This window comes from Scyliorhinus torazame, chromosome 3 (genome assembly GCF_047496885.1).
Source record: "Scyliorhinus torazame isolate Kashiwa2021f chromosome 3, sScyTor2.1, whole genome shotgun sequence".
Taxonomy (NCBI): Eukaryota; Metazoa; Chordata; class Chondrichthyes; order Carcharhiniformes; family Scyliorhinidae; genus Scyliorhinus; species Scyliorhinus torazame.
The window spans coordinates 10,254,822-10,281,402 of NC_092709.1; the positions used below are offsets into that span (position 1 = coordinate 10,254,822).

Below are 26,581 nucleotides of genomic sequence, written 5' to 3' on the forward strand. Positions count from 1 at the left end.
TCACCAATAGTATCAATGTTAAATAAAGGGGAAATGGTTAGGTTCTCTCTTGTTGGAGATAGTCATTGTCTGGCATTTGTGAGGTGGAAATATTACTTGCCACTTATATGCCCATGTCTAGCTGCATACAGAAACAGGATACTTCAGTATCTGAGGAGATGCAAATGGTACTGAACATTGCTCAATCAGCAAACATCCCCAATCTGACCTTATGATGAAGGGAAGGCCATTGATGAAGCAGTTGAAGATCATTCCGTCTAGGAAATTCCTCAGAGAATCTCCCAGTGTTGTCCTGGGGCAGAGATGATTGGCCTCCAACAACCAACCGCCTTGATTATAGGTATGACTCAGATTTCCATTGACTTCAATTTTGTCAGGGTTCTGTGATGCCACACTCAAGTCAAATGCTGCTTTGATGTCACGGGCAGTCACTCTCAACTCACTTCTGGAGTTCGTCGGTTTTGTCCATTTTGGACCATGGCTGTAATATGATCTACAGCCGAGTGGCCGTAAAGGTAACCAAACTGAGCATCGGTAAGCACGCTTGACATTACCATTGACAACACCTTCTATTATTTTGTTGCTAATTGAGAGTAAGCAGATCGATGGGACAGAATTGATCAGATTGAATTTATCCTGCTTTTTGGGGATTGAACATACCCAGACAATTTTTCACATTATCGGTTAGTGCCAGTGCTCTAGCTAAACACAATCAGCTTGGCATGGGGTGCAGATAGTTCTAGAAAACAAGTCTTCAGCACTACAGCTGCAGTGTTGTCAGGGCTCATAGCCTTTGTTGACTTCAGTGTTTTTTTTTTGGCTAGCATGTGGAGTGAATTGATTTGGCTGAAGACTGGCACCCATGAAGCTCGGAACTTCAGGGGAGATTGAGATGCATCATCCACTCCACTTCTATTTTCCGCAATTGCCATGAGCTTATCCAAGTGCTCTATTATAACTTCTTTAATAGCAGCTTCCAACATTTTCCCTACAACAGATGTTAAGCTAACCGGTCTGTAGTTTCCGGCTTTCTGTCTGCCTCCCTTTTCGAATAATGGGAGTTACATTTGCGCTCTTCCAAACTAATGAGACCTTCCCAGACCAACTATCTCACTAGACGCTTTATGACCCCAATATGACATTTATCAGGATCCGGACTCCTCAGCCCACACCTCCAACAATTTACTCAATATCACTTCTCTGGTGACTGTAACTTTCCAGAGTTCCTCCCTTCTTCCATTTATAGCTGCTTCTGGAATTTTAGAGGCAACAGATTCTCAGGGGACTTGACAGAATAGATGTGAAGACGTTGATTTCCCTTGTGAACAAAGAACAAAGTCTTTGGCTTTGATCTTTCAGTCACCTTTGTCAACAGGAATAGTGCCAGAAGACTGGAGGATAGCAAATGTTGTCCCCTTGTTCAAGAAGGGGAGTAGAGACAACCCCGGTAACTATAGACCAGTGAGCCTTACTTCTGTTGTGGGCAAAATCTTGGAAAGGTTTATAAGAGATAGGGTGTATAATCATCTGGAAAGGAATAATTTGATTAACCATAGTCAACACGGTTTTGTGAAGGGTAGGTAGGTCGTGCCTCACAAACCTTATTGAGTTGTTTGAGAAGGTGACCAAACAGGTGGATGAGGGTAAAGCAGTTGATGTGGTGTATATGGATTTCAGTAAAGCGTTTGATAAGGTTCCCCACAGTAGGCTACTGCAGAAAATACGGAAGCATGGGATTCAGGGAGATTTAGCAGTTTGGATCAGAAATTGGCTAGCTGGAAGAAGACAAAGGGTGGTGGTTGATGGGAAGTGTTCAGACTGGAGTCCAGTTACTAGTGGTGTACCACAAGGATCTGTTTTGGGGCCACTGCTGTTTGTCATTTTTATAAATGACCTGGAGGAGGGCGTAGAAGGATGGGTGAGTAAATTTGCAGATGACGCTAAAGTCGGTGGAGTTGTGGACAGTGCGGAAGGATGTTACAAGTTACAGAGGGACATAGATAAGCTGCAGCGCTGGGCTGAGAGGTGGCAAATGGAGTTTAATGCAGAAAAGCGTGAGGTGATTCATTTTGGGAGGAATAACAGGAAGACAGAGTACTCGGCTAATGGTAAGATTCTTGGCAGTGTGCATGAGCAGAGAGATCTCGGTGCCCATGTACATAGACCCCTGAAAGTTGCCACTCAGGTTGAGAGGGTTGTTAAGAAGGCGTACGGTGTGTTCGCTTTTATTGGTAGAGGGATTGAGTTTCGGAACCATGAGGTCATGTTGCAGCTGTACAAAACTCTGGTGCGGCCGCATTTGGAGTATTGCGTGGAATTCTGGTCGCCGCATTATAGGAAGGATGTGGAAGCATTGGAAAGGGTGCAGAGGAGATTTACCAGAATGTTGCCTGGTATGGAGGGAAGATCTTATGAGGAAAGGCTGAGGAACTTGAGGCTGTTTTCGTTAGAGCGAAGAAGGTTAAGAGGGACTTAATTGAGGCATACAAGATGATCAGAGGATTGGATAGGGTGGACAGTGTGAGTCTTTTTCCTCGGATGGTGATGTCTAGCATGAGGGGACATGGCTTTAAATTGAGGGGAGGTAGATATAAGACAGATGTCAGAGGTGGGTTCTTTACTCAGAGAGTAGTAAGGGCGTGGAATGCCCTGCCTGCAACAGTAGTGGACTCGCCAACAGTAAGGGTATTCAAATGGTCATTGGATAGACATACGGACAATAAGGGAATAGTGTAGATGGGCTTTAGAGTGGTTTCACAGGTCGGCGCAACATCGAGGGCCGAAGGGCCTGTACTGCGCTGTAATGTTCTATGTTCTAAGTACAGTACAGGAACAGGCCCTTCGGCCCTCCAAGCCCGTGTCGACCATGCAGCCCGACTAAACTACAATCTTCTACACTTCCTGGGTCCGTATCCCTTATTCCCATCCTATTCATGTATTTGTCAAGATGCCCCTTAAATGTCACTATCGTTCCCTGCTTCCACCACCTCCTCCGGCAGCCAGTTCCAGGCACCCACTACCCTCGGTGTAAAAAAACTTGCCTCGTACATCTACTCTAAACCTTGCCCCTCGCACCTTAAACCTATGCCCCCTAGTAATTGACCACTCTACCCTGGGGAAAAGCCTCTGACTATCCACTCTGTCTATGCCCCTCATAATTTTGTAGACCTCTATCAGGTCGCCCCTCAACCTCCGTCGTTCCAGTGAGAACAAACCGAGTTGATTCAACCGCTCCTCATAGCTAATGCCCTCCATGCCAGGCAACACTCTGGTAAATCTCTTCTGCACCCTCTCTAAAGCCTCCACATCCTTCTGGTAGTGTGGCGACCAGAATTGAACACTATACTCCAAGTGTGGCCTGACTAAGGTCTATACAACTGCAACATGACTTGCCAATTCTTATACCCAATGCCCCGGCCAATGGACGACTGCGTGCCAAAGAAAGCAGTACGTGCGTTCTCCAACCGGAAACCATGGCTCAATCGCGAGATTCACTCCCTACTGAAGGACAGATCGGAGGCGTTCAAGGCAGACGACCCTGACCTATACAAGAAATCCAGGTATGACCTCCTCAAAGCCGTCAGAGATGCCAAGAGAGAATATCAAACCAAGCTAGAGTCACAGACAGACTCTCGGCGGTTGTGGCAAGGACTAAACAACATAACGGGCTACAAAACGAAGCCGAACAGTATCTCTGGCAGCAGCGCACCCCTCCCGATAAACTCAATGCATTCTATGCTCGGTTCGAGCAGGTAACCAACAATCCACTGTCGAGTGCCCCAGCAGCCCATAATTCACCCATACCCACCATCACAGCTTCCGAAGTCAGATTGGCCTTCCTGAAAGTGAACCCTCGGAAGGCGACGGGCCCGGACGGGATCCCTTGTCGTGCACTCAGAGCCTGCGCGGACCAGCTGGCAGAGGTATTCGCGGACATCTTTAACCTGTCCCTACTCCACTCCGAGGTCCCCTCCTGCTTCAAGAAGACCACCATCATACCGGTACCAAAGAAGAACCAGGCAACGTGCCTCAATGACTACCGACCAGTGGCCCTGACTCCAGTCGTAATGAAGTGCTTGGAGAGGTTGATCATGAAGCGCATCACCTCCATACTCCCAGAACGCCTTGATCCACTGCAATTCGCATACCGCTGCAACCGGTCCACATCAAATACCATTTCCCTGGCCCTACACTCTTCCTTAGAGCATCTCGAAAACAAGGACTCCTACATCAGACTGCTATTTATTGACTACAGCCCCGCCTTCAACACCATAATCCCAGCCAAGCTCATATCAAAGCTCCAAAACCTAGGACCTGGCTCCCCACTCTGCAACTGGATCCTCGATTTTCTGACCAACAGACCACAATCAGTAAGAATGAACAACAACACCTCCTCCACAATAGTCCTCAACACCGGCGCCCTGCAAGGCTGCGTACTTAGCCCCCTACTCTACTCCCTGCACACACACGACTGCGTGGCAAAACTTGGTTCCAACTCCATCTACAAGTTTGCTGACGATACGACCATAGTGGGCCGGATCTCGAATAACGACGAGTCCGAATACAGGAGGGAGATAGAGAATCTAGTGGAGTGGTGTAGCGACAACAATCTCTCCCTCAATGCCAGCAAAACTAAAGAGCTGGTAATTGACTTCAGGAAGCAAAGTACTGTACACACCCCTGTCAGCATCAACGGGGCCGAGGTGGAGATGGTTAGCAGTTTCAAATTCCTAGGGGTGCACATCTCCAAAAATCTGTCCTGGTCCACCCACGTCGACGCTACCACCAAGAAAGCACAACAGCGCCTATACTTCCTCAGGAAACTAAGGAAATTTGGCATGCCCACATTAACCCTTACCAACTTTTACAGATGCACCATAGAAAGCATCCTATCGGGCTGCATCACAGCCTGGTATGGCAACTGCTCGGCCCAGGACCGCAAGAAATTTCAGAGAGTCGTGAACATCGCCCAGTGCATCACACGAACCTGCCTCCTATCCATTGACTCCATCTACACCTCTCGCTGTCTGGGGAAAGCGGGCAGCATAATCAAAGATCCCTCCCACCCGGCTTACTCACTCTTCCAACTTCTTCCATCGGGCAGGAGATACAGAAGTCTGAGAACACACACAGACTCAAAAACAGCTTCTTCCCCACTGTCACCAGACTCCTAAATGACCCTCTTATGGACGGACCTCATTAACACTACACCCTGTATGCTTCACCGATGCCAGTGCTTTTGTAGTTGCATTGTATATGTTGTGTTGCCCCATTATGTATTTTCTTTTATTCCCTTTTCTTCTCATGTACTTAATGATCTGTTGAGCTGCTCGCAGAAAAAATACTTTTCACTGTACCTCGGTACACGTGACAATAAACAAATCCAATCCAATCCAATGAAGGCAAGCATGCCATATGCCTTCTTGACTACCTTCTCCACCTGTGTTGCCCCTTTCAGTGACCTGTGGACCTGTACACCTAGATCTCTCTGACTGTCAATACTCTTGAGGGTCCTACCATTCACTGTATATTCCCTACCTGCATTAGACCTTCCAAGATACAATACCTCACATTTGTCTGGATTAAACTCCATCTGCCATCTCTCCACCCAAGTCTCCAAACAATCTAAATCCTGCTGTATCCTCTTGACAGTCCTCATCGCTATCCACAATTCCACCAACCTTTGTGTCGTCTGCAAACTTACTAATCAGACCAGTTACATTTTCCTCCAAACCATTTATATATACTACAAACAGCAACGGTCCCAGCACGGATCCCTGCAGAACACCACTAGTCACAGCCCACCAATTAGAAAAGCATCCTTCCATTGCTACTCTCTGCCTTCTATGACCTAGCCAGTTCTTTATCCACCTTGCCAGTTCACATTTTGTACTAGTCTACCATGAGAGACCTTGTCAAAGGCCTTACTGAAGTCCATATAGACAACATCCACTGCCCTACCTGCATCAATCATCTTTGTGACCTCTTCGAAAAAGTCTATCAAGTTAGTGAGACACGACCTCCCCTTCACAAAACCATGCTGCCTCTCACTAATACGTCCATTTGCTTCCAAATGGGAGTAGATCCTGTCTCGAAGAATTCTCTCCAGTAATTTCCCTACCACTGATGTAAGGCTCACCGGCCTGTAGTTCCCTGGATTATCCTTGCTACCCTTCTTAAACAGAGGAACAACATCGATTATTCTCCAGTCCTCCGGGACATCACCTGAAGACAGTGAGGATTCAAAGATTTCTGTCAAGGCCTCAGCAATTTCCTCTCTAGCCTACTTCAGTATTCTGGGGGTAGATCCCATTAGGGGGAGTCTAGGACCAGAGGGCATAATCATAGAGTAAGGGGTCGCCCATTAAAGACAGAATTTATTTCTCTCAGCTTAGTTATCCCTCTTCAGGAACAATGTTCCTCCCTTCCTACTCTGGAAAAAAAATCCAAAGTTATTAATATCCCTTAATTTTCCTCTCTACAAATATAAATTCAGCCCAAGAATAACGGATAGTGAGCCTGCCATTTTGCCCCGAAAGCACCTGCTCAAGTATACCATCCCATAAATAGGATAAAATAGTTGCACCCCAAAATCTGATCTGCCTTGTATGACTGAAACCAAATCAGATCACTTTGCTAACTTTTTGTCCCATCGTAATCTGCACAAATTTACTGCTTCTTTTATCAATAGAATGGACCAGTGCATTTAAGCCAAAAAATCTTAAAATGGACAGTTTGAATAGAATTGTTGGATTAATTCTTTTACTTGGTATCTAACCCCAAAAACAATGCATGGTGTGAAACACGCCAAATGCCTCTACAATAACTCACATCCACTTTTGTTTGCTTAATCAAGGTGCCACAAAAACTGGCCAAAGTCTAACCCCTAGCTGCTGCACTGTCCTCTGAAGCAGATACAAGCCTTGCAACTGCTTTCTAATGCATATGAAAGAAGTTAAAATAAAACAAAATTTAAAAAATCATTTTAAGTGTTTTTTTTTAATGTATACACCCTGCAATTCTGCAAGTTATAGTCTACAAAAGCATTAGGAAACATCCCAACCTTATTTTGCTTTTTATTTCTTGTGGGTCTAAGGGATAAAAGTTAATGGAACCAAATACCATTTCAGATCAAGTCACTAAAACTCTCATGATGTGGAGATGCCGGCGTTGGACTGGGGGTGAGCACAGTAAGAAGTCTTACAACACCAGGTGAAAGTCCAACAGGTTTGTTTCAAACACTAGCTTTCGGAGCACTGCTCCTTCCTCAGGTGAATGAAGAGATATGTTCCAGAAGCATATGCATAATATATATATATATATATAAAAATATATATATATAGACAAATTAAAAGATGCAAGGCAATGCTTTGAATGCGAGCATTTGCAGTTAATTAAGTGTTTACAGATCCAGAGTAAACACTTAATTAACATCTATTGGACTTTAACCTGGTGTTGTAAGACTTCTTACTGCACTAAAACTCTCAACAAGGCAAATAAAAAATTGCATTGAAAAATGTCCTTTCGATTATACAGTAGTCAACGTAAATTCAAACAGTTTTTAAATATAATGCTCTGCAATAGTATCACTGACAAGATGAAGCAGATAGCAATAGAGAGATTAACCGTCTTGACACTGTGCAGAAAACCTCTTGACTGTTCAAAATGGAATAATTTCATGGGACACTAATTAGATAGTTTTAAATTCATATATGAGAAGTTTTTTTCCCCTCCTCTTTTCCTCTACAAGATGGGGCTATTTTAAATAAATCAATGCAACTTAAAGTTGGTCTTTCCTTTGACCGATAAGCATCAACTTTTGGGACTTTTTTTATGCCAGTCAAGGATCTTATTGTGATAAAAAGCAATCGATTACAAAAATAAGGTGAAAAGGTAGGGAAAGAGGACAAGACAAAACATTCATGTCAAAGGTTGATGGTTTTATGTTACATTTACTATCGAATATAAATTAAATTTGCTTTAAGATGTCAAGTATGTATGCAAACTATAAAGTTTTCTTTAGTTTACCATTATCATTGCTATAGTTCAACAGGAAGCCACAAAAGACAGTCAAGAGCTTCTGATTGGCCGCATCAATATTACTGCATAGTGTCTGTAAGTGGTCAACTACTATCTGTGCGCCACCAGATAGGTCAACTGCACTCCTGCCCTCATCTGCAAAACAAAGAATTAAATTAAAAAATCTACAACATAAAGATAAATTTAAATAAGACAGTGAAAATAAAGTAAAATGCTTTAAAATAAAAAGTTAAGCAATATTCATAAAACCACCAGGAAAGCCTCCCAGGTGGTGTTCTAGGCAAACCTATGAAAAATATTTGAATAGAATAAAATGAATACAATTTTTGAACCAATGAATAAATCAATTTTTCTGGGACTCCAAAGCACTAGTTTACTGAATTGTTACAGGATATGTTTCCAAGATCATAGGAGACAAAATAAATAGATTAATAGTTTGACCCCTCACCATGGTTGACAAAGTGAAATCCTGTACTACTTTGTGCAGATGCATTACTCAATGGTCCACAATCAAAAGTAAAACTTACTAGAAATGAAGGTAGCAAAGCAGGACATGAAACAGACTCTGGACTTGAAATGACAACCTTCAGACAAGGATTACTAAAAATGATTTCAGTTTTGGGACTTGGAGGAACCAATTTTCTTCACTTCACAAATCAACACAAATTAAAATGGTCAAGATATCACTGAAATGTACACGGTGATGAAAATAATATCTTGAAAACTAGTGAACACGTTGGAAAAACAGAAATAAATACAAATGGACTTTTACTCTGTCTGGTTTTGCAAATGGCTGATGATTATGTCAACTACTTGTCAGCTACCCGTCGCATCAACTGAAAATATCAATAATGTTGCTTCACCCTTTTCAAATAGGGCTTTTAGAGCTCCATCTTTTAGCTTTGTGCTACAGTGCAATTTGGCGAATGGAAATTATGGATGAGGTTAAAGTAAATCATTTAAAGAGAAATCATTAATAATAAAAATATGCCTTAATGATTCATGTTTTTGAAGCAGCTTTTGCAGAAGGAGCTGCTGAAGAAAGCCTTTGGTAAGGTGCTGTACCAGAATGTTATTCATGGGGAGGAAGAAATAAATCATTCTCTCTCAAATGTGTCCTACATTCAAGTCAAAGATCCAGACTGTACAATTTAATTGGCATTTCGTACATTCAACATTTGGATCAAAATTTTAAATCAAAATAAACTTGAAAGCTATAGGTATACCAAACAGTACAAACCAGATGGTCTGCACCTGGGCAGGACTGGAGCTAATGTCCTAGCGGAGTGTTTGCTAGTGCTGTTGGGAAGGGTTTAAATTAATGTGGCAGAGGGATGGGAACCGATGCAGGAAGTAGGAGGGAAGTAAAGTAGGGACAGAAACAAAGGCAGTAAGTGAAAAGTGAAAGACAGAGAAACCAAATTCAAAAATCAAAAAGGGCCACAGTACAGAGACTGTGGATAATTCGATGAATAGGTCCAGTAAGGCTAAGAGAAATAAAACACAGCGAGTGTACAAAACATGACCGGACAGATGGTTTGAGAAAGCAGAGCAGAGAGCAAGGGAAGTCTAGATTAAACTGCATATTATTGCAATGCATGAGGTCTGACGGGCAAGGCAGATGAACTCAGGGCATGGGACTGGGATATTATAGCTATTACTGAAACATGGCTATGGGAGGGGCAGGATTGGCAGCTCAATGTTCCAGGCTAAAGATGCTATAGAAAAGATAGAACAGAACAGGAGACGAGAGGAGGGGGGAGCTGCATTTTTGATTGGGGACAATATCACAGCAGTACTGAGCGGGGATATATCCAAGGATTCGCCCACTGAGTCTATATGGATAGAATTGAAAAATAAAGATCAGTTTGATAGGATTGTACTTCAGGCGCACAAAGTCAGCGGGAAATTGAGGAGCAAATGTGCAAGGAGATTACAGATGGCTGCAAGGAAAATAGGGTGGTAATAGTTGGGGACTTTATCTTTCCCAATATTGACTGGGACAGCCATAGCATTAGGGGCTTGGATGGAGAGAAATTTGTTACGTGCATTCAGGAGGAATTTCTCATTCAGTATGTGGGTGGACCGACTAGAGGGGGCAAAACCGGACATCCTCTTGGGAAATAAGGAAGGGCAGGTGACGGAAGTGTTAGTGAGGGATCATTTTGGGACCAGTGACCATAATTCCATTAGTTTTAAGATAGCTATGGAGAATGATAGGTCTGGCCCAAAAGTTAAAATTCTAAATTGGGCCACGGCCAATTTTGATGGTATTAGACAGGAACTTTCAAAAGTTGACTGGGAAAGTCTGTTCGCAGGCAAAGGGGCAGCTGGTAAGTGGGAGGCTTTCAAAAGTGTGTTAACCAGGGTTCAGGGTAAGCACATTCCTTTTAGAGTGAAGAGCAAGGCTGGTTGAAGTAGGGAACTCTGGATGACTTGGGCTATTGAGGCCCTGATCAAAAAGGAGGCATATGACATGCATCAGCAGCTGGGATCATGTGGATTCCTTGAAGAGTATAGAGGTTGTCTGGTAGAAGTAGGGAACCCTGGATGATTTGGGCTATTGAGGCCCTGATCAAAAAGGAGGCTTATGACATGCATCGGCAGCTGGGATCAAGTGGATCCCTTGAAGAGTATAGAGGTTGTCGGAGTAGAGTTGAGAGAGAAATCAGGAGGGCAAAAAGTGGACATGAGATTGCGTTGGCAGATAAGGCAAAGGAGAATCCAAAGAGCTTCTACAAATACATAAAGTGCAAAAGAGTAACAAGGGAGAAAGTAGAGCCTTTTAAGGATCTACAAGGTCATCTATGTGCGGATCCACAAGAGGTGGGTGAGATCCTAAATAAATATTCCTCATCTGTATTTACTATTGAGAAAGGTATGGATGTTAGGGAACTTGGGGAAGTAAATAGTGATGTCTTGAGGAGTGTACATATTACATAGAAGGAGGTGCTGGAAGTCTTAAAGCACATCAAGGTAGATAAATCCCCAGGACCTGATGAAATGTATCCCAGGACGTTGTGGGACACTAGGGAGGAAATTGTGGGTCCTCTAGCAGATATTTGAATCGTCGACAGCCACAGGTGAGGTGCCTGAAGAATGGAGGTAGCAAATGTTGTGCCTTTGTTTTATAAAAAAAATAGGCTGGAGGGGAAAGCCTGGGAACTACAGACCGGTGAGCCTAATGTCGGTGGTGGGTAAGTCGTTAGAGGGTATTCTGAGAGACAGAATCTACAGGCATTGAGAGAGACAAGGACTGATTAGAGACAGTCAGCATGGCTTTGAGTGGAAAATCATGTCTCACGAATTTGATTGAGTTTTTTGAAGAGGTAACCAAGAAGGTAAATGAGGGCAGTGCAGTCAACATTGTCTACATGAACCTTAGCAAGGCCCTTGACAAGGTTCAGCATGGTAGGTTGTTGCATAAGGTTAAATCTCACGGGATCCAGGGTGAGGTAGCCAATTGGATACAAAATTAGCTTGACGACCGAAGACGAAGGGTGGTTGTAGAGGGTTGTTTTTCAAACTGGAGGCCTGTGACCAGCGATGTGCCTCAGGGATCAGTGCTGTGTCCACTGTTATTTATATTAATGATTTGGATGAGAATTTAGGAGGCATGGTTAGTAAGTTTTCAGATGACACCAAGATTGGTGGCATAGTGGACAGTGAAAGTGGTTATCTACAATTGCAATGGGATCTTGATCAATTGGGCCAGTGGGCCGATGAATGACAGATGGAGTTTAATTTAGATAAATATGAGGTGATGCATTTTGGTAGATCGAATCAGAGCAGGACCTACTCAGTTAATGACAGGGAGTTGGGGAGAGTTATAGAACAAAGAGATCTAGGAGTACAGGTTCATAGCACCTTGACAGTGGAGTCACAGGTGGACAGGGTGGTGAAGGGGGCATTCAGCATGCTTGCTTTCATTGGTCAGAACATTGAATACAGGATTAGGACGTCTTGCTGAAGTTATACAAGACATTAGTAAGGTCACACTTGGAATACTGTGTGCAGTTCTGGTCACCCTATTATAGAAAGGATATTATTAAACTAGAAAGAGTGCAGAAAAGATTTACTAGGATGCGACCGGGGTTTGATGGTTTGAGTTATAAGCAGAGGCTGGATAGACTGACTTTTTTCCCTGGAGCATAGGGGGCTTTAGAGGTGATCTTAGAGGTGTATACAATAATTTGGGGCATAGGCAAGGTAGATAGTCAACATCTTTTCCCAAAGGTAGGAGAGTCTAAAACTAGAGGGCATAGGTTTAAGGTGAGAGGGGAGATACACAAAAGGGTCCAGAGGGGCAATTTTTTCACAGAGGGTGGTGAGTGTCTGGAAGAGCTGCCAGGGCAGCAGTAGAGGCGGGTACAATTTTGTCTTTTAAAAAGTATTTAGACAGTTATATGGGCAAGATGTGTATAGAGGGCTATGGGCCAAATGCGGGCAATTGGGACTAGCTTAGTGGTAAAAAGTGGGCAGCATGGACAAGTTGGGCCAAAGGGCCTGTTTTCACGCTGTAAACCTCCATGACTCTATTTGCCACAAATTAAATTTGCTATGTGCTATTAGAAGTGTTTTCAATTCTTGATAAAGTGTAAATAGATTTAATCCATCTACATGGTGGTTACTGAAGGTGATAAAGGTTGTGTTCACTACATTCCTCACCATTGAGAACTTAATTTAAAACCTATTTTTAAAAAAGAGAGAGGCTGGCAAGTACTTATACACAAGGTATTTTTACAGCTTTTTGCCTTTACATTCGATGAAAATAATCCTGCCATCTTTGTGTGCGCGCATGCATTATATATATGGAAGTCCATTCTATTAGTATGCAAATTCATTCACAATAAAGCATTTTAAACAGCTGTGGTCAAAAAAAAAAAAATCTACTATTTCATTGACAAACCTGCACACTTTACATCTTGTGACAATTATCTAACTTTCTGGTTAACTGAGATTACTTAGCTTTGACGGGCTTTTGAAAACTTTTAGATCAAAAGATTTACACAGAAATATGCCATGCATATGTGCTTTTCTGCAGGGAAGAATCACACGAGGCAATGCTTATGGATTATTTACTTTATCTCACGTACTGAGGTTTCAATTTGTTTTATCTCAACCAAGTAAATTATAAACATCTTTAGCCCTATCTATTGGGACAGCCAAATATTAGTGCAGAGCTATGGGCCTGTCTTTTATTTTAAAATGCCTACCGTTATATGATCAATCTTCTGAGAGTGGTAAATGTTGAAATTCTCTCCCTCAAGGGGGTTGTGGAGATTCAGTCAGACTATTCAAAACATAGATCAATCTATGGGGATAGTGTGGGCAGAAGATCAAACATGATCTAGTTAGCTGGCGCAGCAGGCTGAGGGGCCAAATAGACTACTCTAGCTCTTATTTCCTGTGTTCCGGAGATCAGAGTTTTTCATACACAGCAAGGTACTGACAAAGTAGGGCCCAAAGAGATCACAGTCTCCCATCACGAGACTGACCTGCAAAAGCAAACAGCTGGACTAAATTAAGCTAATATTTGGTGAAAGGTATGCAGGTCGATCCGGGTCACAATGTTTCCGATATTTAAAAGCAAATAGATTCAAGTGGAAGGAGATTGGGTAGAGTGCCAAATTCCCTTCCCAGAGATATGATAGAAGTGAATGACGTGCTCGAGTAGACATTCACCAGTCGGTTTGGAAATTGATTTCCTTTGGGTTCGTGCCATGAAGAGCTGACAAGATCAATTGGAAATTTTAGTACATGAAATAGCACTTCAATTCAGATGGGTGCGACGTGGAACAGAATAAAGATGTACTCACCGGATGCAAATGAAACAAAGAGCACACCCAGATTTAATTCAGCCTGTCACAGCAGGAAACATAGCGGCCAGCTCCATTTAATCAAGGGAAAGCCCCTGCATCAGACTTCTGGTGATAGCAGAACCTCCCCTGATTAAGCGGAACAACTGACATGGTTATCTTGGCCGCCCGACATTCATTATCTGAACCCACTACAACTTGGTGCCTCCGGGACTAAATGGGGGCTGTGCGGCTTTTGCTTTTGGCTTTGCCAGCAGCCTCATGGTTGGGTTGGGGGGGGGGGCTCTCTCCCTTGCAGTCAGGCACTCTGCAGATCCAGGGATGTAGCATCGAAGAGAAGATCCCACCTCCTACTGACGCAATCACAAACTCTACCCCATCCACCTTTGGTCTGGGTTTCCATGGTGATCCTGGTCATTTGATGGGTACATTGCTGCCAGCTGTCACCGCTTCCGCTGGGGCCTTAAACAGGGTCAGAAGCTCCTTGGTGGGCAGGGCTTCAGCCGCCAGGATCGCCGCAATCACAAGGAAGGCTTCAAGGTGGCCACTTAAATACCTAAAGGACACTTGATTCTGTCTGGCCTCCCCCACAGAGCTCCGAGTTTTCCACGGTTCGCCAACTGGTAAGTGAAACCCCCTTCAGCCCGACAGAATCCTGGCCATAAATCTTTTTAGAAACTGGAGGTGCAACTCAAGTACAGCTAGATTAGAATGCAAGATCACATATTTACTTGTGGTACGGTAATTTTGCTCACCTTAATTCATTCTTCCAGAATAACCTTTCACTATAACAGTGCAGCTAATTCTCTTCTTAAATTATTCTACAATTTACATCTCCACTATTCTACCTGGAAGTCTATTCGAAGTGAAGCAGATCTTGATACTTGCCCAAAAATGACTCTCTGTCCCCTTATCCTATTCCAGTTGTGTATTTTAATGTAGCATTACAATGAACCTTTTCCATGATTCATTGTTTAACATCACCTCTCAGATGCTTAGAGCCTAGAGATTCAAAGTAAAAATAATTGAGTTGCTAAAGAACTGCAGTAGAAATTCCATGAAGGAAATACTCAAAGCAAAGAGGATCAAACTTCCAAAACACTTCCAATAAAATCTGAAGAATATAAGTCTCCGTAAGACTATCAAAGGATCGTCTCCAAGGGATACACCTGAAAGATCACAAAACTGCATTAGCCCCAACATGAACATGATTTGATTTGAGTGCATTAGCTGTCAGTCTGTTTACCTCTGACAAAAGGTAAGGGTTAAGCTTAATGGACAATCAAGAACTGACAGGGATAGTAAGTATGAGCTGTGGCTTCACCCAAAGGAAAGATGTTATAACTTTTTCAAGATGACATATCCTCTCCAGTAATGTTCTCACCCTCTAAAAGGACCCCCATGACTCCAGATACTCTCACTGTTGAACCTGCTCCTAGCTCTCGGAAGGAAACAGACAATTCCAGAGTCCAAGTGGAGATTCCCATGCCAATTTTCCTGGCTGTTGAATCATGATTATGACAACCTGTAAAACTGTGAAGACCATGCTGTTCATTTGTCGGAAGACATAGGACATCCTTTAAAACCTAAATAAAACCATGCATTTTTCAGTCAGAACAAACAGGTGCCAATAATCTACAGATGAAATAAATGGATAAATCAGCCAATAAGAGTGTTTTCCCAAGTTGAAACAAGGGAAGCTAAGTTTGAGGCTGAAGTATATAGTGTAGTGCAGGATATTCAACAACAGTGGAATGTTGTCTATCCTGACTTTCCCTGTGACACATAAGTGGGGCCTCACTCCAACAGTGCATGGGGATACTGAAAATGTGCTCAGTTAACAAGCTAGCTAAAAAATTACCATGACTGTTAAAGGGATGGATAGATCGAGGTTTAGACCATATCTTGTATTTTCAAATTGCTGCAAGAAATAGTTCTATTCTGTTCCTCTTTGCACCAAGGGATTTTTTTGATAATTTACCATCTCATGGCATTTTAGTCACCTTCCTAAATTCTTCAAATAAGGCACATTGCTCTGATCTTCTGCTTCACCTAGCCTTTTACACATGTAACAGTACAGAATACATTTTAACGATCACGAAAAATATCTGCAGAGGCATTTCGTCAGTGCATTTATCGAAAGCATCATGGGATAATTGAAAGAAAAGCATTAGACATTTTAGCACACAACCAACCCAAAATAAACTGGTTAAAACAGAACATTGCATAAAATGTGTTCAAGATTATAGCTATTTATCTGCCAAACAGTACAATTGTGTTTAACATTGCAGTATTTTTGGAATTTGCAATGTTTTCATGGACCTGCATACATAATGGAATCCGGAATCCTAAGGGATAAATGAAGTTCTAAATCCATACATTAACCAAACTGGCTATTAACAGTCATTATTACTTCATATGAGTAATGAATGACTGAAATAATTCTGAGAATTAGACTTGTAGGGAAGAGGTTAGATGCATTGGCAATTTCATATGTATTTAGAGGTTACTGTAAAATATACAATATAATACAATCACTTAGTGCTATTTAAACTTGTATTTTAGCAGTTGTAGAGAATTCAAACATATGTGGAACATGAACGTTGCCAATTTCTACACTTGTATCCCTGCCAACATCTTCACAACTCTCTCGACTGACAAGCTGACTCACCAGACACTTCAGTATTATCAGTAGATTCATTCATCATTCAAGAATATTTACCAATTGTATAAATTTAGCCTGTACACCAACTTGCGGTTCTAACCATGTTACCATAAGGTGCCAAGGAGCTCATGGCTGAGAGCAAATCCTTCGCAGTATACTGGGGAAGAGGGAGAGCAGTTGAAGAGGGGCAGGGGGAGGGAATCAAAACATAAGGAGTGGTACACAGATTATACAAAGGATTAAAACATCATTTTGCTCCATCATCCATTTGCTTAAAGCTGGTGCATCAATAAAACCGTCAGAAGCTTCTGTATCTATCCTACAGAGTTCACATCTTAATTGTATTAACTATGATTCGACGGTAGCACAGTGGAGAACACTGTCATAGAACATAGTGCAGAAGGAGGCCATTCGGCCCATCAAGTCTGCACCGACCCAATTAAGCCTTCACTTCCACCCTATCCCCGTAACCCAATAACCCCATATAACCTTTTCTGGTCACTAAGGGCAATTTATCATGGCCAATCTACCTAACCTGCACGTCTTTGGACTGTGGGAGGAAACCTGAATACCCGGAGGAAACCCACGCAGACACGGGGAGGACGTGCAGACTCCGCACAGACAGTGACCCAGCAGGGAATTGAACCTGGGACCCTGGTGCTGTGAAACCACAGTGCTATCCACTTGTTCTACCGTGCTGCCCCTGTCGCTTCACAGTTCTAGGGTCCCAGGTTTGATTCCCGCCTTGGGTCACTGTCTGTGCGGAGTTTGCACGTTCTCCCCGTGTCTGCGTGGGTTTCCTCCGGGTGCTCCGGTTTCCTCCCATAGTCCAAAGATGTGCAGTTTAGATGGATTGACCATGCTACAATTGCTCTTAATAGTGTCCAAAAAGGTTGGATTGGGTTACGGGGATGGAGTGTGGGCTTAGGTAGAGTGCTCTTTGGTAGGGGCTGGTGCAGACTCGATGGGCTGAATGGCCTCCTTCTGCACTGTAAATTCTATGATTCAATAGTAGCAAAATTGAAAGGAGCAAATTATACCCCTTGAATTAGCAATTCAATACAAGAGCAAATAAAGAAACAAAATTACTACACGGCTTTGATAACACCCAGGATTATTAATAGGAGTCTAGAGCACATTTATATGTTTGCGGCAGGTGTTTTTAATTAAAATTAGAATGCCGTTCAAAAATAGCATTGTTATTAAAACCAAATCTTAATCACATTTAAAGCAAATGTATATTAATTTTACAAGGATTTAAAAACCTCCTGGTGCTTCCTGACATTGATGCACATACTGCTAAATATGGTTTGTATTTAATATTGATGGATGATGACTGGATAATTCATGGATTTTATTTTGACAGTAAAGTATTGATATCATAGATGGTCTGCTAGTAAAAGAGGATTTGTTAAAGAGTGCTAAATATAGTCGCGAATATCATATCATTGCAAAAGTGTTTTTATTCTGGACTTACGGCTGTCATAGCAAATGTTCCCCAGTGCACGTCCTGTTTGAAGAAGTACTTCTTGATCTCTGTTGTTCAAGAGCTGAACCAAAGGTGGTATCAATGCTGTATCCACACAGGGATTTCGCATGAATTCTGCAAACAGTATGGATAGCAAATCAAGCTATTGCTCCAAGCAACCCGATTGCAGTCGAGCAATTAATTGAATATTTGATGCGGATATTAATTTCTAGGTTTCAAGACAATGCTCATATTGAAAGGTGAATGTATAATATTTGCATATCTTCTAAACCTACATATTCTACTTAATGTTGTTCTGCCTTGGACAGAAACTGCAAGGCACATTTCAATATTTTCATTGAAAATTGTAATAACCCAAGACTGCTATTTTAAACACAAAAATGAATACACACATGGTAATCTACAACACTGGCTCATGACCAATCTTATATTTATACGGATGTTATTCGGGAAGAAACCTTTTGGACTTGCAACCATTTTGTTTTAACACAAGGAATTGATGAAGGGGCAATACAAAGCAAGCTTCTTCTGCAGGTAATTTTACAAAATGGCTCATTAAAATTTTAACTATAAACATAATTGATCTCTGGAATGCATCACTAGACATAACCATTGTAATCTGCCAAAATCGGGAGTGCACAATTCTGTCAAGAGTGACATTTAACAAAAAATATTTTCTTTTCCTTTTTCCTTCAAGTCCATCTGTGATATGCACTATTTTGTGGCCAAAAGAACAAGCAATCTGCTCCTAATGCAACTCTCAACAGATACCAAGTAGCACACACAGACAACCTCCCAACTAAATTTTGATGGATCCTCAAGGGGCTAAACTCTTCTACTTGTATTTATAATGTACCTTTAACATCGAACAGAAATTGATTGTTCACAAGGCACGACCTGACGAGTTTTGAAGAAATTAATCGAAGGCAGGAACTAGGGCGGTATGGTGGTGAACACCGCTGCCTCACGGCACCGAGGACCCGGGTTCGATCCCGGCCCCGAGCCACTGTGGAGTTTGCACATTCTCCCCCTTGTCTGCGTGGGTCTCACCCTCACGACCCAAAAAGAGGGTAGGTGGATTGACCATGCTAAATTGCCCTTACTTGGATAAAAAGAATTGGGTATTTAAATTTGAAAATAAATTGAAGGCAGGAACAGAGCTGGAAACATGCAAGGGTTTTACAGATAGTGATGGGAATACAGCCAGCTTAAGGGCCAGTCAATAGTTAGGAGATTGGCTGAGGACATGGATGAGATGCAACAAGGCCAGAGGTGAAACATTGGTGAGCTTGTTTTGGCACATATGATGGGATGAGGTATAGTGGAATGTAGTCACTGTAAACTAGGACCAATATTTAATCTGTTAAACTGAATGGGTAGGGGACCAACAGAAACTCGAACAAAAGGGGAGCAGGACAGTGCAGCATAGGATGAAAGAGATTTTCCACAAATTACGACTTCATGCAAGGTAGGGCATGGCAAACTGGTAATGCAAATGTCGAGAGTTGAGAATGTCTGGATGACTGCATCACTGGAAGAATAAAAGTAAAAAATGGAATTCCATTCTACTGCAGAGATGGAAAGGGACAGTCCTGATAAAAGGCTGGGTTTGAAGCAGATCTCAGGGTCAAACAGAAGACTAAAGCGGTCTTCAACCTAAGCAAGCAGCTGGAGGGGTATGACTAGCATTTTGAAGGGCTTGGTGTGGTGGAGAGCTGATGAGTGATTTGGGTCTGGAATGCACTGCTTGGAAGTGTGTTGGAGGTAGTTTCAATCGATGCATTCAAGAGGGCATTAGATTATTACGTGAATAGAAACTATGTGCAGGCGCACGGGGAAAAGGCAGGGAAATGGCACAAAGCCACAATGCTCATTTGGAGAGCGGGTGCAGACATGATGGGCCAAATGGCCTCCTTCTGCACCATAACAATTCTGTGATTCAGCATGCAAAACGAAGCTAACACCATGTCTATACATCAGGTCAGAGGAAGAGAGGGGGATATAATAGTGGGGGATTCTGTGGTTGCAGGAGAAGCCATTGCAGAAGATGAACAAGCTTTGTTGGGACACCAGTTAGAAATTAAATGGAACATGGTCAGCACCAAGCTGGCAGAAAATGGAGCAAACACCGGGGAAGGAGGGAGTGGTTAACCATGGTAACCACCATAAAAGTTTTAAGAGAATGATGAAAGGCACGCATAACAATTTCAATCATGAAATATGTCGTGACAATGATCAAGAGAGCTTCAGTGTTGTAGTTAGGGTGCGGGGAAATCAGGTTTAGGGGATTTGAAGGGAAGATTTGGTCAATGAGGGGTGAACATGAAGCGGGTGCTGATGATAGAGTCAAGGGCATAGAAATGCACAGGGGTTAAAGTGAGCACGAATGCACATTCATACTTTATCCCAGCTAATAGTCCTCAACATGGCTTTTCTGATGAAAAGGGGCACACAATGTGTAGTCTTTGGTTCCTTGAGCATAACCTCCCAAATACCCAAGAAATAAATACAGCATAATGATGGAATATGCATCAAGGTTCCCAGTCACAATATCTGTGCCAGAATTTAGCCCAGGTATTGTAACATTTTTTGAGTAATGTATGAAAAGGAGATAGAAAACTATATCCACAGTTGTTTAAATGAACCAAGTGAGTGAGTTTAGAGTTGTTAGAACACTAACTGGAAGGTCTACATAAAACATTTACAGGCATCTTAAAAATAGTTGTAAAGTCCAAAGGGCTAATATTGTTAGGACTAATCCCGATCCCATTTCTTTTTTTAAAATTTAAAGTGCCCAATTTTTTCTTCTCCCAATTAAGGGACAATTTAGCGTGGCCAATCCACCTACCCTGCACATCTTTGGGTTGTGGGGGTGAGACCCATGTAGGCACGGGAAGAATGTGCAAACTCCACACGGACAGTGACCTGTGGCCGGAATCGAACTTGGGTCCTCGCCGCCATGAGACAGCAGTGCTGACCACTGTGCTACCCTCCTCTCCCATTTCTGTTGTTCAATACACACATCCGCCCATCTGGGAACCTTTCAGGTCACAATGCCAGAACCTGTTCCTCTAACGTGGGATGATAGCTTTAAAAAAAAAGCTAAATACTGTGTGAAGGTGTATGACATACATCACAGACAGGAGAACAGACTCAAGAGAACTCAATCTATAAATGAAAACAGAAGTCAAGTCAGTCAAACCAGAAGGAAAAAAACAGGAAAGTAAAAACCAAATGAACAAATTAAATTTTAAATACACAATTAATGTAGTATTGGAAATTAATGACAAAACAAAAAGTGATTAATATCAATGTTTAATGATTTTGATGCTACACTTTCCAGTGCTACAAGCACTTGAGTACAGAAGCTGAAAATGTACTTACCAACTAAAACAGCATTAGCATGATGCTAATCAAACATATAGTTTGACAGTTAAGAGGTTCTTAGAGATCCAGATACATGGCTCAAACCAAAATTATAATAACTGTAAGAACTTCAAAAAGGTTCATTAGAAACCAGCTTTAAGCTTTCTTTCACAAAAATATATTTTGCTGAATCAATTACATGCACAAAATTAACCCATCAAATAATATCACCACGAGTTACCAGCAATACATTAACTACAGCTTCATGTTTTGGGTTCATTCCTTCTCAAAATGTAGAAAAAATGCATAAGTTAACTTTAAAAGAACATAAAACAATAGCACATCATGATACTTTATAAGTCATCATAGTCAGTACAGTACAAATAATAAAAGTCAGAAAAATAGTCACTATGGTAACCGTTTATAATCAACTGGAGAAAACAAAAATGGCTACGTCATAATGATGTAATAAATATATATAAATTATATATCCTGAAAATTTTACCTGCACACATTTCCCGTCTAACTTCTGGTTGTATTTTCCCCGATTAAAATTTCCTTAAATTATTTGCACTGCACATTGCCTGCATAAACTTGCTTCCCTGGGACAACTTCCCATTGGTGGTACATTGGAGGCCCCTTGAGCCTCCTCCACCATTCAATAAGATCATGGCTGACGCGATTGTGACCTCAACTCCACATGCCCCCTCCTCCCGGTAACCTTCGACTCCCTCGTTAGTCAAGATTTTATCTACCTTTGCCTTAAAATATTCAATGACCCTGTCTCCACCGTTCTCCGGGGAAGGGCGTTCCAAAGGCTCAACCCTCAGAAGATAACATGTCTCCTCAGCTTAGCCTTAAATGGGAGACGTATTATTTTTAAACCGTGTCCTCTAGTTCTGGACTTCCAAATGGCGAAACATACTTTCAGCATCCACCCTGTCACATTCCCACAGAATCACCTCTCATTCTTCTGAACTCTAATGGATAAAGGCCCAAGTTTTTCTCATAAGATAACTCACCTCCAATCCCCCCCACCCCAAAACACCCCAGGTATTAGTCGAGTGAACTCAAATAAAATGTACAACTTAAAAATCCAAACTACATCTAATCTCTGCCTGCCTTTCAACCCATTTAAATTAAGACTACACTTTTCATGCAAGATCAAATATTTACTCTAAGTAAATTGCAGATTTTGTTATACTGAAATCAGCAAAATATTCACTGCACCATTTCTTATTTTATGCAACTACAAAAGGCCGCTGTCTAAAAAAAATAAAACAATTAAAAACATACTGACAGATGAGGTGCAAAACTGAAGATGTTCCACCAGAGAAAGTTCTTGTTGAAAACCTCACCATTTTTGGCTATTTCTGCTATGATGTTTGCTACTTTTGCTACACAGGAACAATGTGGAGACAACAGACGCGGGAAAACTTGAAGGATTCCACTCTCTTGGACCTTTAAACTGGTTTCTGCATCTGCAATAAACACAAACAAGTCCAATCAAAGTCATAGAATACAATAGTACATGTCCTTACCCATGGCAAACAACAAAGAATTGACTGGGAATTGTATTTTGTACATATGTGAAGCTTTTGATCTGCTGGGAAATAAGATTACAAATCACACATTACATGTGACAGTTTTGAAAAAAAAAGTGAACTATCAGTTGTGTCAACAAGTTGTCTTTAATATGGAAGCATTTCTCTATGTGCTTCAAAGAGGAAATATGCAAATCAAAGGAGATATTAGGATAGGTGGCTTTAAAAGTTCACATTTAAATGTGCATTTTAAGGAAAAATCTTAACAAAGGAGTTTATGCTGAGGTTTAGGGAGGAGTTTTAGAGCATGGGATATAGACAAATAAATATTGCCATCAATAGTGGGGTGAAAGCAGTGACGTTACAGATAGGGAGGAGCAAGTTCAAGGGAAGGAATTAATTGTGCACAAGAATGAAACTTTACACAAGGTGTGGAGAAGTGGGAGCCAATGTAGGCACCAAGGACAGGGGTGGTGGTGGATAGGATTGATGCACAACAGAATACAACAGCTGCATGCTGATCACTGCTCTCCTGTTTGACCTTGAGGACTGCACAGTTTTAGTAGAAGGAAATGGTTGATTTGGACCTGCTAGATGGATGGTGATGAATAGCTATGTCAGGTGTGAGTTCATTTTTGTGCTTCTTGAACTTGAGATGAGATAGAAGACCGAGGGTTTGCTGATGACAAGGACAAGGGTGGAGATGAGGAAGTAGATGAGCAAATCAATAGCTGTAAAGTTAATGTAGCTAATTAGGGGGATCAAAGGCTAACTATATGTTGGTTTCATATGGTTCCAATGTTTTCCATATGGGTCTCTCGAGCACGTGTCTGATAAATATGGTCAGATTTCAAATGCATGAGTGGTTCTTTCACATCAATAATTACTGTTCCTCTGCTTCCTATTTCCCTTTTAAAGGCTTGAGCTCAAGAAGCAGAATCACAAACTTTAGCGATTCTACTATTAAGAAAGCAACCAAAATATATTACGTATTTCAAACCAATGATCTTCACAGTACCTGCTTCACTAATACTTTCAGATTATTACACCAAAATCTGAATTAGAGATGGTAAGATAAAGTAAATCACAAATAAAGAAATCATTTGGGATTCACAGACTTAGAAGGAAATGGTTAAGATGGTAATGATTTAGCATATAGTTCAAAATTCTCTTCAATTACAATTCCATTTTACTTCAGTGGATAGCTATCATTTCACTGGATTTTACATTTGATATTATGAATTGGGATATAAAAATTTTCATTGAAAATGTTATTTAAATTTTAATTTTTTTAAGAGTAGCCAATTATTTCTTTCCCCAATTAAGAACCAATTTAGGCCAGCACAGTGGCGTAGTGGTAGCACTGCAGTCTCACGGCGCCAAGGTCCCAGGTTCGATCCCAGCTCTGGGTCACTGTCCGTGTGGGTTTGCACATTCCCGTGTTTGCGTGGGTTTCGCCCCCACAACCCAAAGATGTGCAAAGTAGGTGGATTGAACATGCTAAATTGCCCCTTAATTGGAAAAAATTAATTGGGTACTCTAAATTTTATAAAAAAGAACCAATTTAGCATATCTGTGTTTCTCCAGCGCCAAGTTTAGTGGTTGTACCGTTTGTTTTTTGTGTTGTGAACTGGTTTACTAATCAGAGTATCCTACCCACCCACTCCCCATACGTTGGCACTGAGGGGAGGGTACCCTGTTTGACCAATGCAAAATTAGTGTTTGTACCGTTTGGCCATGGACAAATGTGATGGTTACTGTTTTAATAATCAGAGTATCCTACCCCCTCCCTGTACGTTGGTACAGAGGTGTTTGTACCGTTTGGCCTTGTATATATTTTTTACTGTTTCATGAGGCTGGTTTAGCTCAGTGGACTAGATAGCTGGTTTGTGATGCAGAACAAGGCCAGCCGCGTGGGTTCAATTCCCTTACCAGCTGAGAATTTGGAATTCTCCCTGTGTACCCGAACAGGTGCCGGAATGCGGCGACTAGGGGCTTTTCACAGTAACTTCATTGCAGTGTTAATGTAAGCCTACTTGTGACAATAGAGAATTTATTTATATATGGCCTATCTGCCTAACTTCACATCTTTGGGTTGTGGGGGTGAAACCCACGCCGACACTGGGAGAATGTGCAAACTCCACGCAGTCACCCAAGGCCGGAACTGAATTAAGGTCCCTAGTGCTGTGAGGCAGCGGTGCTAACCAATGTGCCATTGTGCCGCACAAGATTGTTTTTTGTTCCTCAATCCTCTAGCTGTACTCTGAAAAGAGAAATTCCTTCTTAAAACTGTTCCCTTTGAGCCTTCACCCATCATTGTTTCAATCATGTGACAAAACTTAAATTTCTTTACCCGTCAGCCTGGCCTCAATAAAAGTAGAGATGGATTTGCAGGTACAGCATTAGTTATTTTATTTGACTTGCAAGTCTGATTCATTTCACACAGGCACAGGACACAGAACTAGTCTCCTAGACCCCTGGAAAACGAATGAAGGAGACAAAGGGATTTCTGCAAATACAATCAAATGGCATCAAGTTTCACATACACGATTCCCATAGGTCATCCTATACCCCTCCTGACCTGGCCATACATCCTGATTGGCTCACTTCTCATCCCTTCCTCTGGCCTATTACCCAGCATCCTTTTCCTTTCCTTATCTGGACACCCCTGCCCCTTGCTTTGCCATGCGTTCTGAAATCCTTTGTCTGTGAACTAACAGAATCAGACCGGCCTATGTTTACATTACAGTAACTAATATCTCTAAAGTAACTATTTTATATCACATTCATCACATGCACCAATCTGAAGTGAGAGTTTAAAAGGAGTCGACATAATTCAGCACTTGGAGCTCACTAATGATAAGGGTAAGAACCTCCATTTTCCTCCAAATTCTCTGCAGATTTGCAGCCCTGGTAGGTGCATCAAAATGGGCAATATTCTCTTGGACCTCTGGAAAAAAAAGCCAGCATCCAACATACTTATGGGAAGGGACTTTATTTCTCTGAATTTACCATCTTCCAATCAGCTCTCCAGTGCAGTATATTTGAGATGGGCAATTTGAGGAAGTGGAACATCACATCTGTATCCGGGAGAGGCAGAATAGTGATGCTCCACTAAACAGAAAATCCTCAACACAAAATGCACTCATATCCAATACTATGCAGGCTGGAAATCCATGCCTTGTGGAAGATATAGAAATATATTTGGACCCTGATTTCTAAGTTTTTATGAATGGCTTGCAGTATGGGGGGGGGGGGGGTGGAATATGGAAAAAGGATTATTCATATTTGACAATAGGGTAGGAAAAATACTGTTCATAACTTCATGATTGTAAAAGTTCTTTGGAGTTGGGCTGAGAGAGAAAGCAACGGTGATGCAAATATTCAAGACCTTGATATGTTTGGGAGGTGTAAAGAGGGAAGGAAACAAAATTTAAGTTGCAGCAAAATCTGTTTATCAGGAGGGATTAGGGAATCAAACAGGCTATTCAACTTGTTCCAATACACTAGAGCTATGTTTAACAATCTTAAGGAATCCAAAAAGAGTTTGTTTAAGTAAGATAGTTAAGCAATTAAGATTATATACAGAAATGTAATTTAACACAAATGTAGCATTTCAAGAGGATTTAATGACTGAAATCCTTTGCATCATCAGTTC

At 41.7% G+C, this 26,581-nt stretch overlaps 1 protein-coding gene across 4 annotated transcripts in view; it reads right to left on the minus strand.

Moving 5' to 3' along the window:
* Positions 1 to 26,581, minus strand: part of rap1gds1 (RAP1, GTP-GDP dissociation stimulator 1) — a 108,164-nt gene that overhangs the window by 42,285 nt on the left and 39,298 nt on the right. For 3 of the 4 annotated variants that reach the window (XR_011940078.1, XM_072495289.1, XM_072495291.1), the window contains 3 exons: positions 22,738 to 22,860; positions 18,002 to 18,127; positions 8,029 to 8,175 (listed from right to left, as the gene is read on the minus strand). Coding sequence is in view for 3 of the 4 variants with exons in the window: in XM_072495289.1 (XP_072351390.1) it covers positions 8,029 to 8,175; positions 18,002 to 18,127; positions 22,738 to 22,860 (396 nt within the window). In the remaining variant the exon portion in view is untranslated. The remainder of the gene's footprint in view (positions 1 to 8,028; positions 8,176 to 18,001; positions 18,128 to 22,737; positions 22,861 to 26,581) is intronic. The other variant, XM_072495290.1, reaches the window with a different exon arrangement.